Genomic DNA, 16,806 nt, shown 5'->3' with positions numbered 1-16,806 from the left:
GAACATCTTTTAAGGTACTTCACTCAAGAAATTCTGAAGCCAATTACCAGCTTAACATTTGGAGCCTCTGGACTCCAAATAAAGATGACAATAGACATTACCCAGAGGGTTAGGGTTGGGATTAAATGAGATAACACTGTAAAGCACTAGCATAGTGTCTGGCACAAAGTATGTGCTCAATAAACATAATTTTATTTTTATGTTGTTGTTGGTGGTCATTGTAATTAAAAATGCAAAACGGGGCATGAGGAGCAAATTAGAAAAAGTCACACCCTTAATAGCATTCACAATAAAGGGAGTGAAGATGGTTCCACAAAAGAAAAAAAAATTTTGACCCTGATTAGGGAAACCATTCACTTTATGTCAGTGATGATCACGATCCTAAATATGAATATATATCAGGGATAATACAATAAATACCATTGGAATAAATCAGAAATGCTGTGTCATTAAGTCAGATTTCGTCGTGTAATGCTTTTAACTAGCAAAAAGTAAATGTCTGCTTTCTGCTGAAGCAGACAAGCTTGGAGTAGAAAAAAAAAAAAACTTTCACTGAAAACACAGCAAAATATTATTTAAAAAAAAAATCTTTCTCAGACTCAGCTTTGTCCGTACTCAATACATGTTAAGCAAATACCAAGTTTTGAGATTGTGTGAAATTATCACATTGCCTGGGGTGCATCCATTGTTTTTTATACTTTATCTCTGTCCAATCCCAAATTCCCACTCCCCGTCTAAGGTCCAGTTACACTGGGGTTCTTTCAGATGTACCATGATCTCTTGCTCGTGGGCTTTTTAGATATTCTTTCTCTGCCCATCGCTTGAACAGTGCATGCTCATTCTTCTGATCTTAGCTTAAAAGGAACGTTCCCAGTTTAGGTTATATTCAACTTTCTGTCTGTTCTGATAATAACACCTACTAAATTCTTGGTTATAATATTACCATATTTTTTCTTTTTTTAAATGAAACTATAAGCTCTATGAAAATAAGAACTATTTTATTCTTGATATTTATATTTTTAGTGTGCGGTACATAGTTCAATAAATAGTAGTGAGTGAAAGAATGAACAAATAAATGAATGTTCATCACACATAAACTCATAAAGCTTTGTCTTTTGTTGCTTGATCCTTCTTCATTTTCATCTCATTTTTGCTTCCTACCCAAGAAAGCCTTGAATTGAAAGATATTGTCTATGAGTCATGTATTGTGGCAGACACCACTGATTGGCTGTCCCAAAATATCTTTTCAGATTGCCTTTCCTTTCACCTTCCACTACAGAGACTCATTTTCCCAGCCTCCCTTGAGGTCTAGGTGATCATGTGACAGAGTTCTTGTCAATGAGACATAAAATAAGTTTTCTGTGGGGACTCAGGAATTCTTTTTTTCTTTTCTAACGAGGGACACGTGCGGTCAATTCTATTCCCTCCCTTTTTTTATGCCTTGAGTTTGAACTTGATTTCTCTTTCTACAGCAGATATCTTGGGACCATTCGGATACAAGTATGAAGAAAATGTTCAAAGAATAACATAGTTAGGTGACAGTACCATAGCTGGCCGCCATCTGCCCCTGAACCTCCTATTAAAAGATAAAATAAATCTTTGTTTTTATGACATTATAAATTAATATATGTATTTTTTTTCTAATGTGTTTTTATTCACACCTGAAAGCATTCCTACTGGATATCTTTTGATTTGTATTCAAAATCTTTTGCTAGAATCAGCTCTTGGGAAGCCTCTTCCAGTTCGGAAGCACCCAATGGTGGGCTCTTTCTCAAACCCTAATAGTTGCCAAAGCAGAATAAAAATAAGTATTAGCACATTGCAAATCAGTCTTATAAGAAATAAAACCAGAATTCTTCTCAGAAGCAAGGATGTCAAGGCTTTGGCTCACTTACTTTGGACACATCATCAGGAAAGACCAAACACTAGAAAAAAGCATCATGTTAGGTAAAATAGAGGATCAGAGAAAACAATGGAAACCGTTGAGGAGATGTATCCACACAATAACCACAATAATGGACTCAAACATACCCATAGGAGCCAGCACTATTTTGTTCTCTTATACACGTCTCCGTGAGAGTCACCTTGACAGCAACTAACATTTTGTGATAAGCTCATTTACAGATATCCCATTATTTTAAGAGAAATCAGTTTCTAATTTAAAAAAAAAAAAAAAAAAAACTGGGTTCACATTATATATAATTATAGCTTGCTAAAATGCCATTTTGAATTATCTGGTTATAAATTATGACTTACCTAATACTTTCAACTCTGCATTTGCATAAAGGATCTGATACTTGTTTTCTGCAGCACATTGGTAGATACCAGAATCTGATACATTCAGCATCGTTATGATTAATGTCCCATTTTCTATTTGAATTCTTTCCTAAAAAAAGACAAAGGCATGTAAAAATGCTAGTATGTTAACCTAGGACAAAAGGCTAACCTTTGAGGCAAGAGCAATATCATGACATTATCTTAACTAGAATACCTTATTAAAAAAAAAAAATCTGTGCATATCCACAGCATGGGAAAAAAATTTACTGTATAAGAACTGAGGCTTACAAAGATGAGCCTAAAATACTGCAAGAGCCTGAGCAGCTTTTGGAATTTTAAAAATGAAGATATGAAAAATAATATAATTTTAGTGGTTAGTGCATTTTATAGTATTTGATTTCATTGAAAATTGCCATTCTCTGTACAGTATGCATGTTAACTGTCCGTTATGTGGTATGTAAAATAATTTGGAACACTCCACCATTCCAATTACTCCAGAAAACATGGCTGACTGAATAATATTAGACATGGATTTCATGATTAGAAGATTTCCTTGTCATCCCTTCTTAAGGTCTCAAAAGGACTTGGAATTGATGTTTTGGTAACTTTCTATTTGAGTCACAATTTGGAGGAGCTGAATCCTTCCTTTCTGCAGCCTACTATAAAGTATGCTTAAACAGACAGAATCTGTTTTAGAGTCCCATTTGGGGCATAGAAATACAATTTTGAGTGCCCATAATGAAATAGCTTAATAGTGCAAATATAACTTAAAACTAAATATTTCAAGCTACCTATTACCATTCTCTAAAGTTAATAAACATTGGCCGGAGGAAACAGAGAATGTTATATGCAAAAGACAGGCAGGAGGAAAATTCCACTAAGCTGGAACAAAGAGCGGTATTATAGTTAGGCTCCAAACAACAGATGTTCTTTGTATCTCTGGCTGTGCCTGCATGCGCAAAGCAAAATGGAGAATTTACACAATTATCTGGATAATTTCATGGGGAAAAAACAACTCGGTCTCATTTTCTGGATGGATGTAGAAAAAAGCATGCATCGTATTGAAACATAGGAATAACTTCCTCAGTTCTTCACTTTCCTTTGGGTTTAGAGACAGTCATAAATTTCATACAAGCAAGAGAGTGATGGATCGTGATTGAGATCTTGTGTCCTGGAGTCAGACAGATCAAGTTTAGAATGCTAGTTCCAACATTTACTGGCTGCTGTGACCTTGGACAGGTGACTTAACCTCTCTGTGGCTCATTTTCTTCATCTATCTAAAGGAATAACAATACTATCCCTCTCATAAGATTGTTGTGAAAATAGAATAAGGGAATTCATGGGCAAATACTTAACACAATGCCTGGCTCATATTAGAGTTCAATAAATGTTAGCTATTATGATGATTGGAGCCTTGGTGGCACAGTGGTTAAGAGCTATAGGAAGCTACAGTTGCTAACCAAAAGGTCGGCAGTTCAAATCCATCATCTGCTCCTTGGAAACCCTTTGGAAGAGTTCTACTCTGTCCTATAGGTCACTATGAGTCGGTATCAACTTGATGGCGACAGGTTTGGGTTTTCTGGTTTATGATGATGATTGCTATGAGGAATCGACTAAACAGCATTGGGTTTTTGAATGATGATGATGATGATATCTGAGTGTGGATCTGTCACCAACTAACTGGAAGTATCATCAACTTTCTCAAGTTATTTGTCCTCTCCGCTCTTAGTTTTCTCATTTGAAAATTGGTAATAACATCAAAACTACTTTATGAGTTTGTTTAAAAATTAGACAAATCAGTGTACATAGAGTGTACTACATTTCCTGGCACGTACTAAACACTCAGTAAACATTAGCTGTTACTATTAGTGACAAAATTCACCTAGCAGAGTAGGTGAATTTTTAATATTAACGTAATTGCTTACCTCTGGGTTGAGACGCTCACCGTTCTTTAACCATGTGTAGTAAGGGCTTGGCTTTCCACTAGCTTTGCATTCCCAAAACAAGCTGTCATATATAGACAAGTACGTATTTTGGATTTTTTGTTCCCATTCTGGAGGGGCTGTTTCAAAAGAAGCAAGAGCAACCATTTGGCAAGGCAATAATCTAAGATGTTACACTTTTAATCCAAGGGATATAGGAATCAGAAGGGCAAGGCTAGCTGGGGCCAGTTGTTCTGCACACCTGCGATTGGAGGGAGGGGAAATGTAGGAGCTTCAATGTGCGACAACAGAGATCCTGTTGCAAATATCAGCGGGCATTTGGCTCAAGTTACCGTGTAAATGCTGCACCTGTATAACAACTTGGAAATTGCAGAAAAAGGTCAAAATGCAGAACAGGGCCAGAGAATAATTTCATGCTGAATATTAGTAAATAGTTCAAAAGTGTATCCTAAATCTGAGCCTTCTGTAGGCAAAAATTCATTTATTATATTTGGTCTAAACTAATGACAAGTAAGTATACCTATAATGGACACTATTACAACAGCTTGAAGCAAACATCAGATATGAACATCATCACCTTTTGGTAGGATAATAACCCAATTAAATATTTTTCCTTGCTAAAACTCTTGACGGAGAATCATAGCTTTTATACTTGTACGCAGTTTTAGTACATAACTGTAATCTTGGGTATGGTTTTTCCAAAACCTTATTTTCTAACCTGAGAAAGTTCTACATAGTACTAAGGCACAAAAATAAATACATAAATAAATAAATGGCATAATTGATGCAAAAATGCTAGTTGGGTGTAAGATGGTATTATCCTTACTATCATTTGTGGAAATAAATGGGATATAAATTAAATACTTTAAAATTATATTCTTCCATAAACACAACAGGAAATTGCCTGGATATGCCCATTATTCCATCTCTTTTATTTGGGCCTTTCCCTCAACATAGGAGTGGATGAGTGTTCCTTTGGGATCTCAGACTATTACAGGCTAGATATTTAATGCTTAACTGTGCTTAGTTCTCCCTATGGTCCTTTGTAGTGGACATTTTCAGAGATGTTAAATAACCTGCTCAAGACAACATAGCTGCAAAATAGGAAAGCCAAAATTTGAACCTTGAAAGAAGAGCCTAAGTCAAAGGCTTGTGTTCAGGATGTTTATTTGAGGATGTTATCTCAAGGGGAAAACGTCAGGAAAAGAGATAGTCGACAGGGAAGGAATGAGAGCTACTGAAAGGATACATTGTTGTGTTGGCCACCAACCATGGCCACTGGTACGCCATTCTCCGTGAACGTATAAGGAGTCTTTATGAACCGTGTATTCAGGGAAAGAAAGAGAAAGCATTTATTCACTACTAGTCATTCAAGGGTAGTGCAGGAGTTAACTATTAGCCCTACTAGGCTGTGTGTACTTGAGTGCTGGGATCTTGTTAAATGATTGACACTGTTCGGTAGCTCTGAGGCATGTATGCTTAAGGGCTGAAGGGGGCAAAGAACACCTGTAGCAGGAGACAAGATGTACTTAGTGTGGCACCCTAGATAAGACTCCATCAGGCTAATCCTGGAAAGCATAGTGCTGAGCTTGACACTATAGCAGTGGCTGGAGTAAAACGTGAGGCTAAGAGAATTTGAAATTCTTCACAATACAGAATCCAAGTCTTTCTGACGTCAGGATTTTTCCAGTGCAAGGTCTGCCTCCACTAAGATAGAAGGTCCTTCAGGGAAGAAATCATTCAGAAAATGAAATCAAGATGCCTCTATGTCGAGATTATCTTCTGTGGAGGTCAGGGCAACTTCCAATGGCAAAACATGTTTACCACAGTCTTGAGGGGCAAATCAGGGCAAGACTTAGAAGAAATGGGTATGTTAATAAAATTGAATTTCATTTCTGGGTATTATTAATGATTTCCTTCATTACAGATTTAAGTGTAGGTTTAAGGTGCACCTAATTTTCTGCTTAATGCAATGGCTGTAACTTTCAAACATATGATTAATTTAACGTGCCCATGAACAAATCTGTCTTGGAATAAGTACAGCCAAAATGCTCTTTAGAAGCAAGGATGGGGAGACCACGTCTCACATACTTTGGACATGTTATCGAGAGGGATCAGTCCCTGGAGGAGGGCATCGTGCTTGGTAGAAGGTCAGCAAAAAAGAGGAAGACCTTTAAGGAGAGAGAGTGACACAGTGGCTGCAACAATAGGCTCAAGAATAACAACTATTGTGAGGGTGGCGCAGGACCTGGCAGTGTTTCCTTTTGATGTATATAGGGTCGCTGTGAGTTGGAACTGACTTCACAGCACCTAACAACAACAATGATGTGCACACTGTTTGGATGCTTAGGATTCTGAAGAGCAAACTTTTAAATCTTCAGCTAAGTAGGAAATTCATGGAAGAAACAGCTTAGCAATTTAAGATCTAAACATATGGGCTTGGGTTTTTGCTTTTTTTCCTTCTTGATTAATTGGTTGAGGAAAGCCACTTAGTTCCTCTGAATGTGTTCCATTTTCCGTAATAATAATAGTGTTTTTGTTCTGTTATACATAAGGTTGCAATGAATTGGAGCTGATTTGACAGCAACTAACAACGACAGTACTTCAGATATTTCTTTTGGGCATTACAAAAACAAAATATATAGAAGAATATCTAATATTACTTGTTTTAAAATTTCAACTTAAACAGCAATGAAATGAAAGAGAGAGATTATTTTTTTTGTTCAGGTACTTCTGACTGAGTCAATCGTCTGCTTTTTCTGGAGTACTTCAACACGTGTTTTAATATGTGACCAAGAAGCATAATTATTGTTTATTGACCAGTTAGCCAATCTCCCCAACAAAGACAGATTGAACCTGCTAAGTGGCTAATTTACTTGCAGTGAAATGTACATGAATGAACTTGGCTGCCATGTTGAAGAGCTATGGTGGAGTGGAAAGACAACTTTTCAAGGCCCATATTTTGGATGTGACAATTATTTCCCGTGAGATTGTGCTATAATTTCACTGAAAAATGGTCCTACCTCTTAAGATTATTCTAAGAATTCCAGGAATTAATATTTGTAACATCTTATATGTAAACAGACAGTAGCTGTATCATTGTAGGGGAAAGTCCTTTATTACTGACTTCAAGTTTATAGATACCTCCATGTTTGGTTAATTTCTTGGGCATAGGTCTCTCCATTGAATACAAGAATGGGAAATCTTTTTTAAAAAACTTGCCAAAGTCTTTATTATCTTGGTGCTACTAAAAACTTCCAGTTATGTCCCTATTATTTTATTTACAAAGAATGCTAGATTCTAAAATCTTAAAAAAAAAAAAAAAAGAGGAGCTATCAAAAATTACTTTTTTTCTTGGTTAGCATTGCTAAAACTATAGGGGAATAATCAGTAGGAAATCATATTCTATATACAAAATACTAGTATTCATTCCAGGTTAAAATTGGAAATTCTAAGGGAAATGGAAAATAATATAACAAGGCAAAATATATTCTCCCCACAAGACTCTCACTTACCTTTCTCATGAGGCAATTACAATACCTCACACTTTTCTTGTTATCTAAATTTTTTTCTCCAATCATTTTATCATTGCTTATAAGCATGTCACATATAAAAATGTCACATAGAAAAGTATTTTTGCCCACGTATAAATACTGTTTTGAAAAGTTCTCTAGTGAAGATATGGAGCCCTGGTGGTGTAGTGGTTAAGAGCTCAGCAGTTAACCAAAAGGTCAACAGTTCAAATCCACCAGCCACTCCTGGAAACCCTATGGGGAAGTTCTGCTCTGTCCTATAGGGTCACTATGAATCTGAATCAACCCAATGGCCCACAACACCACCAACAGTGCAGATATATTTAATTCAACCAAGAAGTTAAGGGGTTCTTTAAAATCACCAAACATTTTTATAATTCTGAGGTATATCTTATGGTTTATTTTATATATATATATACTAGAAAATTTCAAGCAAGTGTGCGTTTTAGCCTGGATGAAAGAAGCCGTAAAGATGTTTGGGTAATAAATGCTTTCTTCATCTTTCTTAAATTCATGAGCTATTCTGATAACTGTGGCAAACATATATTTATAATAAAATGATGCCATTTTTCTATTATAAACATATGGATAGAAAACTTTAGAAATAGAAACAAATATTGTGAACCACCATTTCAGTATTACCTTTTCATATCATTTTCTCCTTCATTTGTAAATTCTACTCAGAATTATCAAGATTGCCATAGGCTGCTGCTGAATGTTTTATGGGAAATATATTGGATTCCCCACAACTTTGTGCCCTAAACTCTCATGGCTTTAACGTGACACTGCTGATATTTTCAAGGCAATTATAACAAACAATAGCATGCATAGACTGCCGAAATTAAAACTATATTTTCAAGATAGCCATTCCCACCTGCTAATCATTCATTATACTAAGCATCCTGACCTGAAAATGTGTCTTTCCTATTTCTCCCATGACACATTTCCACAGCATGCTAATGGTTTTCACTATTTACTATGAAGGATATGGCCAAATATTCCATACACTTTTTTGAAATTCTATTAACTCACCATAGAAAATGAGTTGACCCTTTGCAATGTTTCTTCCTCGAAGGTTGCCTGCAGTACACTCATAGAAGCCTTCGTCTTCCTGTTGAAAGTTCGGGATTTCAAGGATAGCTTTGGATTTGCTGTACTTGACTTTCCCTGGCAACAGGCTTCCATCCATCCTCCTCCAACTAATATTAGGGACTGGACTAAACAGTTATACCTCATTAGAATAGAAGATGGCTCAGGCTTTATGAAAACAGGATAAAATAAGAGTATCCTCAAAAATAACTCTCAAGGAAAAGAAAATCTCTAGTTATGACCAGTTTTCAAATTATGCAGCCATTCATCACACACTCATCCAGTCATTGATTAAACACTTTATTAAGTGCTTGCCATGTGCAAGTTAGGGTGCTATGTTCAAGGTATGTGTTCTTGAATAAAATAGACACATTCCCTGCCCTCATGGAGCTTACAGACTAGTGGAGAAACATACAGTTAACAAACGCAAAAAAAATACTTAATTACAAAATGCAATAACTGAAAGAAAAGAAACGGTGCAGAGAGAGTAATATGATTACATCAATTTAAATATGGTGATCAGGGAAGTCCTCTAAGACTAAGCAGACTCTACATATATGTATTATAGATTTGAAGGCAAACATGGAGAATCTTTGATAACTATATTCATGCTTACAGGTCACTGAAGAGATATAAGATGAGTGAACTAGATTATCAAGAGGGACCCATATGTATTGGAACTAGAAATTCTATGATCCTCAAAGGGATGTACTTATTTATACCTCACCTAAAATATATTAAATAAAATATGGATTTACAGTGTACCCAGTCTCCTCATAGGAAGGATTTGTAAATAGACTTTTTTTATAGGAATTTAGTGTAATGAAGTAAGGATAACCACAGTATCTTTTAAAATACCAAAAATACATTTTGTATTATATGAATCTAAATGTCTAACAATACAAGGGATGAAATTAGAAATTCATGGTACAAATGTCCTCATTATAAGGAACCGCCGGGAATAAATAAGTTATAACAGGAAAATATTCACTAATAAACTGATCGTTAGTAAAATTAATCCCTGGTTTTACTTCCGTTAGCATCCCTCCTTTCCTACTAAGTCATCCTTCATTCCTTTATAAATTGTTTGATGTTTTAAATATTCCCTATTTTAAATACATTTCAAATAATGATAACAGCAAATCATTTTGAAATGCCAAATTGTAAGTCTTGAAATAGATGCAATAGATTCAAGTCAATTAACAGTAATGTAGAAAAGCAGTCCAATCACATATGGAGTGGTTGCCAAATAAGATTCTACAGAATTTGAGCAGGAAACACCTACTGAAATAAATTTGTGGTGATAATTCAGTAGAGGCTTCGAATGAGGCAAAATGCAAAACAAAACAAAAATACCCTGATGAAGCGCTAGGAAATTTCTTTCTTTGTTTTTGGCAAAACAAAATTATGATCCTCCTGTGCATAACAAAGATAAAACACAGAAAGCCATATCATGTGCTCATGCATACTTTTTCTAAACACAGACCTCAAAATTAATGTTTGATTCATCTGTTTTTATCAGAATTAACACACAGCTATAGTCATAACTTGAATTTTGTTAAACACAAAACACCATGCTTATTTTTATAAATTTAGTTTTGTCCCTTTAAAAAACTTGCCACTTACCACAAACTTAGCTTGCCGTTTTAGCAAAATGGCATATTCCTGGCAACAACCAACCTTAGGTAACTAGGTTTCCTTAGACATTCATTGATGGAATATCAAAAACAATTAAAAACGAAGTTCTAAAAGCCAATTTATTCACATAGAAAGATATTCACAAATTCTGGTGAATTTTACAGTATATGCAGTGTATTTGATGTTTTCCATAAAAATGTCAGGAAATGTACGTACATGAACATATTAATGATGATTACCTGTGGGAAGTTGAGATGTGAATGATTTTCACTTTCTTCTCTCTCTCTGCTTATCTTTATTTCCCAATGTTTTCTTACAATTAGTGTATATTGCCTCTAATAAAGAATTTCTATCTTTGATGTTTATGAGGGAGGGGAGAGGTAGGGATGGAAAAACACTAAATAGGAAAAAAAGAAATTCTAAGAAAATTTAAGAAGAGGATATTAAATAGAGGTTCTGATACTTGTCTGAGTTCACCATTCTTTGTCAAGAGAGATTGACTATTTTCCCCATTAAACCCCAAAATCCATTTCCATCCAGTCGATTCCGACTCATAGTGACCCTATAGGACAGAGTAGAACTGCCCCATAGGGTTTCCAAGTAGTGCCTGGTGGATTTGAACTGCCAGCCTTTTGGTTAGCAGCTGCAGCTCTTAACTACTACACCATCAGGGTTTCCATTTTCCTCGTTACATCATAATTCTTTATTTTGACTGTATAAGCACATGTTAATTGCTCTTTTTACATAGCTAACTAAATCTCTGAACCAGTTGATTGAACATTTTTTGCATTACTAATAATAACTGAAACAACAGCACAACAAATGCCTACCATTTATTAACCACAAACTATGTAGCAGGTACTGTATGTGTGTATAATGTATATATATAACTTAATTTGCTTTTCATATAGCTACAAGTAGCATAGCTGGGATTTATACCCAGGTTTCTTTGCCTCAGAAGCTGTGTGCTTAATCACGAGGCAATATAGCCCCACAGCTGCTCTACAACTTGGTATTTGTGGCTTCACAAAAGTGAATCTTCAATAAGCGGCCCAATTAAGTGGGGTAAAAGCAACAAATTCCACCAAATCCTAACTATGTCCACTTTCTGAAAGAAAAAGCACTTTGAGATAACAATGATGAATGAAAAGGGTATCCTATATTAGTATGCTTTTCCAATAAGAGTAATATAGCAAATTAAACCAATGCTCCACCCATATCCTCTCTGATCCATTATTCATCCGAGATCTCAGTGTGCTTTTAACAGGCAGTACAAGCCCTGATGGATGGCACAGTTGTTAAGAGCTCAGGCTGCTAACCAGAAGTTCGAATCCAGCAGTCACTCCTTGGAAACCCTACAGTGCAGTTCTGTTCTGTCCTTTAGAGTCACTATGAGTCAGAATCAACTGGATGGCAAAGGGTTTGGTTTGGCTGGCACACATGTGATAGAGCCCTGGTAGTGCAGTGGTTAAAGTGCTTGGCTGCTGACACTAAGGTCAGCAGTTCGAACCCACCAGCCACTCCCAGGGGAAAAGCTGTGGCAGTCTCCTTCTGTAAAGATTTACAGCTTTGGAAATCCTGTGGTTCCACTCTGTACTATAGGGTCACCAAGAATCAGAATTGACTTGGAATAGACTCAATGGCAACTAAAAACAACAACAACCCATACTTCTTTGTTGGTGAACTGTCCTCTAGCTGTAGTAGCCAACTTTATACTCACAGACAGCAGCAAACACATGGGGATTTATATGCCCCCAGGGGTACTTCTTAACCAATGATTGACTCTGGGATACAAGTGCTCCAATTCCCCTGTCCCTGATTTGGACAATACTAGTTGTGAGCACATCTCCCCTACAGAACTGAGCCAAATTTACTTTCTGTAGAATTTTGCTTCATGCCTTCACACTGCTTGACTTCTTTCCTCTCCATGTCTCACTTTCCCATTCTCCTATGGGTTCTTCCTAAGTACTCTTGTAAAAGACCACTTTCTTAAAATTATCCTTTTCTGGCCTGTTTTTATGAAATCAAATTAATTAGAATCCTCAATAAACTAATCATGTGTAACTTTAGTTATAATACCAAATGTAAAAAAGACTTAAACCAAACCTGTTGCTGACAAGTCAATTCTAACTCATAGCAACCCTACAGGATAGCGTAGAATTGCCCCACAGAGTTTCCAGGGAGCAGGTGGTGGATTCAACCTGCTGAACTTTTGGTTAGCAGCAGAGCTACTAACCACTGCACCACCAGGATTCCATATCAAATGTGAGTAATTCTTAAATACTTCTGAATAATCCTATTTCTATATAGTCGTAAACACACAGAAATCAAAGTTTGTGGAATTGAACACCAGTGGCATGAAAGACCAAAGAATGAGTAGGTCCGTTGTGAAAACCCATGAACTATGGAGCATATTTTAGGAACTTAGCAGTCTAAATTACACCAGAATAATAGCAGAAGACAAGAGACGCAAAAGAGATAGGAGGCTGGCAGAGGCAGGTGAGTTTGTTACTTTAAAAAGAACATTCCTGTAGAATTTTACTCTTTTTTTCTAGTCTAATTGTACATGGAATGATGAATCTTCTCCAAAAAACCATTCAATTATGGAGAAAGGTGTACGATTCTGTGCACTGGGTTCTAACTTAAGACCTTTTGATTTTGAAGAAGGATTTAAGAAGCAGAGTTCTGGGTTCTAAGTCTGCTTTGGGCATGTGTTTGATTTTTGTCTGCATTTTTTTTTTCCTTAGAAAACCCAATCCTCCCTCTCTTTAGTCCATTTGATTTGGGTCCAAGCCTAAACCTGTTGCTTATAGGTCAGAGTAGAACTGCCCCATAGGGTTTCCAAGGAGCTGCTGGTGGATTCGAACTGCTGACTTTTTGGTTAGCAGCCATGCAGCTGATTAAATCCCTGGTTCAGGAAAGAGCACATGTTTCAGGCCTTGTCTTGAGAAACTTGCACACCCTGGCCACCATGACTGGCCCAGCGTGGAAACCAAGGCAAGCAGAGACAATCAGGCTCAATTTGGGAATGCTTTTGGAAGAGATTTGAAAGAGAGGTTCTTTTTCTACTGGGGTTTGCCGGAATAGTGAGATAGAGTCTCTGATTGTCTAGTCAGTAATTTCCTCCCACGGGGAGAAATTATCTTTGAAAACCAAAGCTAATACAGAAGAAAGAAACTTGGAATTCTTCATCTGCCTGGATCAAGTCACGCCTGATGCCAAAAAATTTTGTCTTTGAACATTTTACTGAGTCATCGCATTTCCTATTTTGGTGTAAGTCCATTCGTGTCTTTTTTCTGCTACTTTCAACCAGAAGAGAACTGACAAAATGAGTACCTGGATTAAAATGCTAAGTCTGTTACTTAATGTTTGTGTGGTAATCGAATGATATGAATATGGTGGATTCCTTCTGGATATATTTTATGCTCTAGACATCTTAGAATCTCTAGGGTAACTCAGACCATCAAAAATAATCACCCTGACTTTTTAAAAAATTTAAAAAGTCTTCTCACCTTGCATTTTGTGACTGCATCGCATGTTAACAAGATTTCTAACGGGAGAAAAATCAAGCGGTTTTACAAAATTTCACAGTTACTGATTAAATGCTGAGAATTTTTCGAATCTGTTATGTCACTGCTAAATATGAATGCCACAGCCCTCTTGATTATCACTGGTAATGTGAGATATAGAGTCAGAGAAAATAAATGCAAAACAGATTATTTTAAAATTCATATGCATTTTAACAAAAAGTTTGCATTTTATCCTGGAGTATTTTATGAAGACATCAAATTAACTGCTTTAGATTTCACACCTTCTCTCTTCTGAAGCCATCCCAAATGGGCAGTGGGTGGGAAGAACTGGAATCAATGAAAGATTAAATTATTTTTATAGTGAGCTTTAGTTTCTTATTGCAAGTTAATTTTCCAGGACACACCACTCTATGTTAATAATAACAACAACGATAAGGCTATCATAATAGAATAATATTATGTATGTATTGGAACCCTGGTGGTCTAGTGGTTAAGAGTTCAGGCTACTAACCAAAAGGTCAGCAGTTCAAATCCACCAGCTGCTCCTTGGAAACCCTATGAGGCAGCTCTACTCTGTGCTGTAGGTTTGCTATGAGTCGAAATCGACTCGATGGCAATGGGTTTGGTTTCGGGTTTATTTATGCATTATAGAGTGAAATGGAACTCTAACACTAACCAGCCATGTCTTTTTAAGATTGTGATAGATTGAATCGTGTCCCCCCAAAATATGTGTCAAGTTGGTTAGGCCATGATTCCCAGTATTGTGTGGTTACCCTCCATTTTGTGAATGTAATTTTGTTATAGAGGATTAGGGTGGGATTATAACACCCTTACTAAGGTCACATCCCTGATCCAATGTAAAGGAAGGTTCCCGGGATGTGGCTTGCACCATCTTTTATCTTACAAGAGATAAAAGGAAAGGGAACTGAGCAGAGAGGGTGTACTTCATACCACCAAGAAAGCAGTACTGGGAGCAGAGCATATCCTTTGGACCCAGGATTCCTGCACAGAGAAGCTCCTAGTCCAGGGAAAGATTGATGACAAAGACCTTCCTCCAGAGCCAACAAAGAAAGCCTTCCCCTGAAGCTGATGCCCTGAATTTGGACTTTTAACCTACTTTACCATGAGGAAATAAATTTCTCTTTGTTAAAGCCATCCACTTGTGGTATTTCTCTTACAGCAGCACTAGAAAGCTAAGACACAATCTGATACTGAGAGAATGGAGTGCTGCTCTAACCGAAAACGGAAAACAAAACCCCTTGCCTTCGAGTCAATTCTGACTCATAGCGACCTACAGAACAGAGTAGAACAGCTCAACACACCTGGTAGATTTGAACTGCTGACCTTTTGGTTAGCAGCCATAGGTCTTAACTACTACACCACCAGGGTATCCTGCTGCTCTAACAGATAGCTAAAATGTGAAAGCAGTTTTGAAACTGTGAATGAATAAATAGAGGACCAGCAGCGATAGAGAACCAGAAGCAGAAAAGCCAGGAGACTAACGCCAGACAACGCTGGAGCTGATCCATGGAGCGAGAGAGCTGAGTGCCTTTGCACAGGAGGCTTCCTCGCAGAGTGGGGTCCCTCCAGGCACTTATCGGTGGAGTTACAGAGTTTTGGAATACTTGCCCCAGCAGAGCAGATGTGGGCATGAGACCCGAGGGGCAGAGAGGCCAAGGAACCCGGAAACAGAAGCTGAAGAAAAAAGGAACCCGAGCTGCCTCAGCCTTGAAAGGTATGGCCATGACCTCTGGGGTTTCAAAGGTGGAGTCGGAGTCGTGGCCTCTAGTATTTCTAAGGGTGGAGTCACCACTCAGATGGACTAGAAGAGTGGTACATCTAAAGCTGAGGGAGCAGAGTTGCCATTCCAGAGGGCCTGGAAGGCAGAGCTGAAGCCCAAAGCCAAGGGACCTCAGCTCAAAATCCAGAGAGTATAGCTGATACCTAGAGTCTGGAATGTAGGGCCTTCATGTAAATGGTCTCAGAGAACAGAGGATTATTTTCAAAGCCTTGAGGGCTAGTTTAATGTGTTCTGCTGACTTGCTTGGTGGTGGTTTTGCCTTCTTTCCTTCCGATTTCTCCTACGTGTAATGGAAATGTCTAGCTTGCACCTATTCTGCCATTGTACTTTGTAAGCAGATAACTTGTATTCTAGGTTTCACAGATGAAGAGGAATTTTTTGAATTTTGGACTTAGAGTTGATTTAAGACTTTTGTTATGCTATGATGGGGTGAATGTGTTTTACGTGAAACAAGGACATGAATTTTGGGGGGCCAAAGGATGAAGTGTCATGGGTTGGATTGTGCCCCACAAAAATATGTGTCAGCTTGGTTTGGCCATGATTACCAGTATTGTGTAGTTGCCCTCCATTTTGTGATTGTAATTTTATGTTGTAGAGGATTAGGATGGGATTGTAATACCCTTACTAAGGTCACATCCCTGAACCAATGTAAAGGGAGTTTCCCTGTTGTGCAGCCTGCACCATCTTTTATCTTACAACAGATAAAAGGAAAGAGAAGTGAGCAGACTGGGGGACCTCATACCACCAAGAAAGCAGTGCCAGAAGCAGAGTGCATCCATTGGGCCTGGGGCTTCTGTGCAGAGAAGCTAGTCTAGGAAGGTTGATGACAAGGACCTTCCTCCGGAGCCAACAGAGAAAGCCTCCCCCTGGAGCTGACGCTCTGAATTTGGACTTTTAGTTTTTTTTTACCTTGAGGAAATGAATTTCTCTTTGTTAAAGCCATCCTCTTGTGGTATTTCTGTTACAGCAGCACTAGAAAGCTAAGACAGAGTCTT

General features: G+C 37.4%; 1 protein-coding gene across 4 annotated transcripts in view; it reads right to left on the bottom strand.

Moving 5' to 3' along the window:
• Window positions 1–16,806, bottom strand: part of CNTN6 (contactin 6) — a 230,578-nt gene that overhangs the window by 103,266 nt on the left and 110,506 nt on the right. For 2 of the 4 annotated variants that reach the window (XM_049863034.1, XM_049863035.1), the window contains 3 exons: window positions 8,786–8,965; window positions 4,203–4,339; window positions 2,257–2,386 (listed from right to left, as the gene is read on the bottom strand). The exons of 1 other annotated variant lie outside the window; for it this stretch is intronic. In XM_049863034.1, coding sequence (XP_049718991.1) covers window positions 2,257–2,386; window positions 4,203–4,339; window positions 8,786–8,965 — 447 coding nt within the window. Of the gene's footprint in view, window positions 1–2,256; window positions 2,387–4,202; window positions 4,340–8,785; window positions 8,971–16,806 lie in introns of all 4 variants that reach the window. One more of the 4 variants, XM_049863033.1, reaches the window with a different exon arrangement.

This window comes from Elephas maximus, chromosome 20 (assembly GCF_024166365.1).
Source record: "Elephas maximus indicus isolate mEleMax1 chromosome 20, mEleMax1 primary haplotype, whole genome shotgun sequence".
In the NCBI taxonomy this organism is placed as follows: Eukaryota; Metazoa; Chordata; class Mammalia; order Proboscidea; family Elephantidae; genus Elephas; species Elephas maximus.
This window is presented reverse-complemented; position numbering and strand designations above follow the sequence as displayed.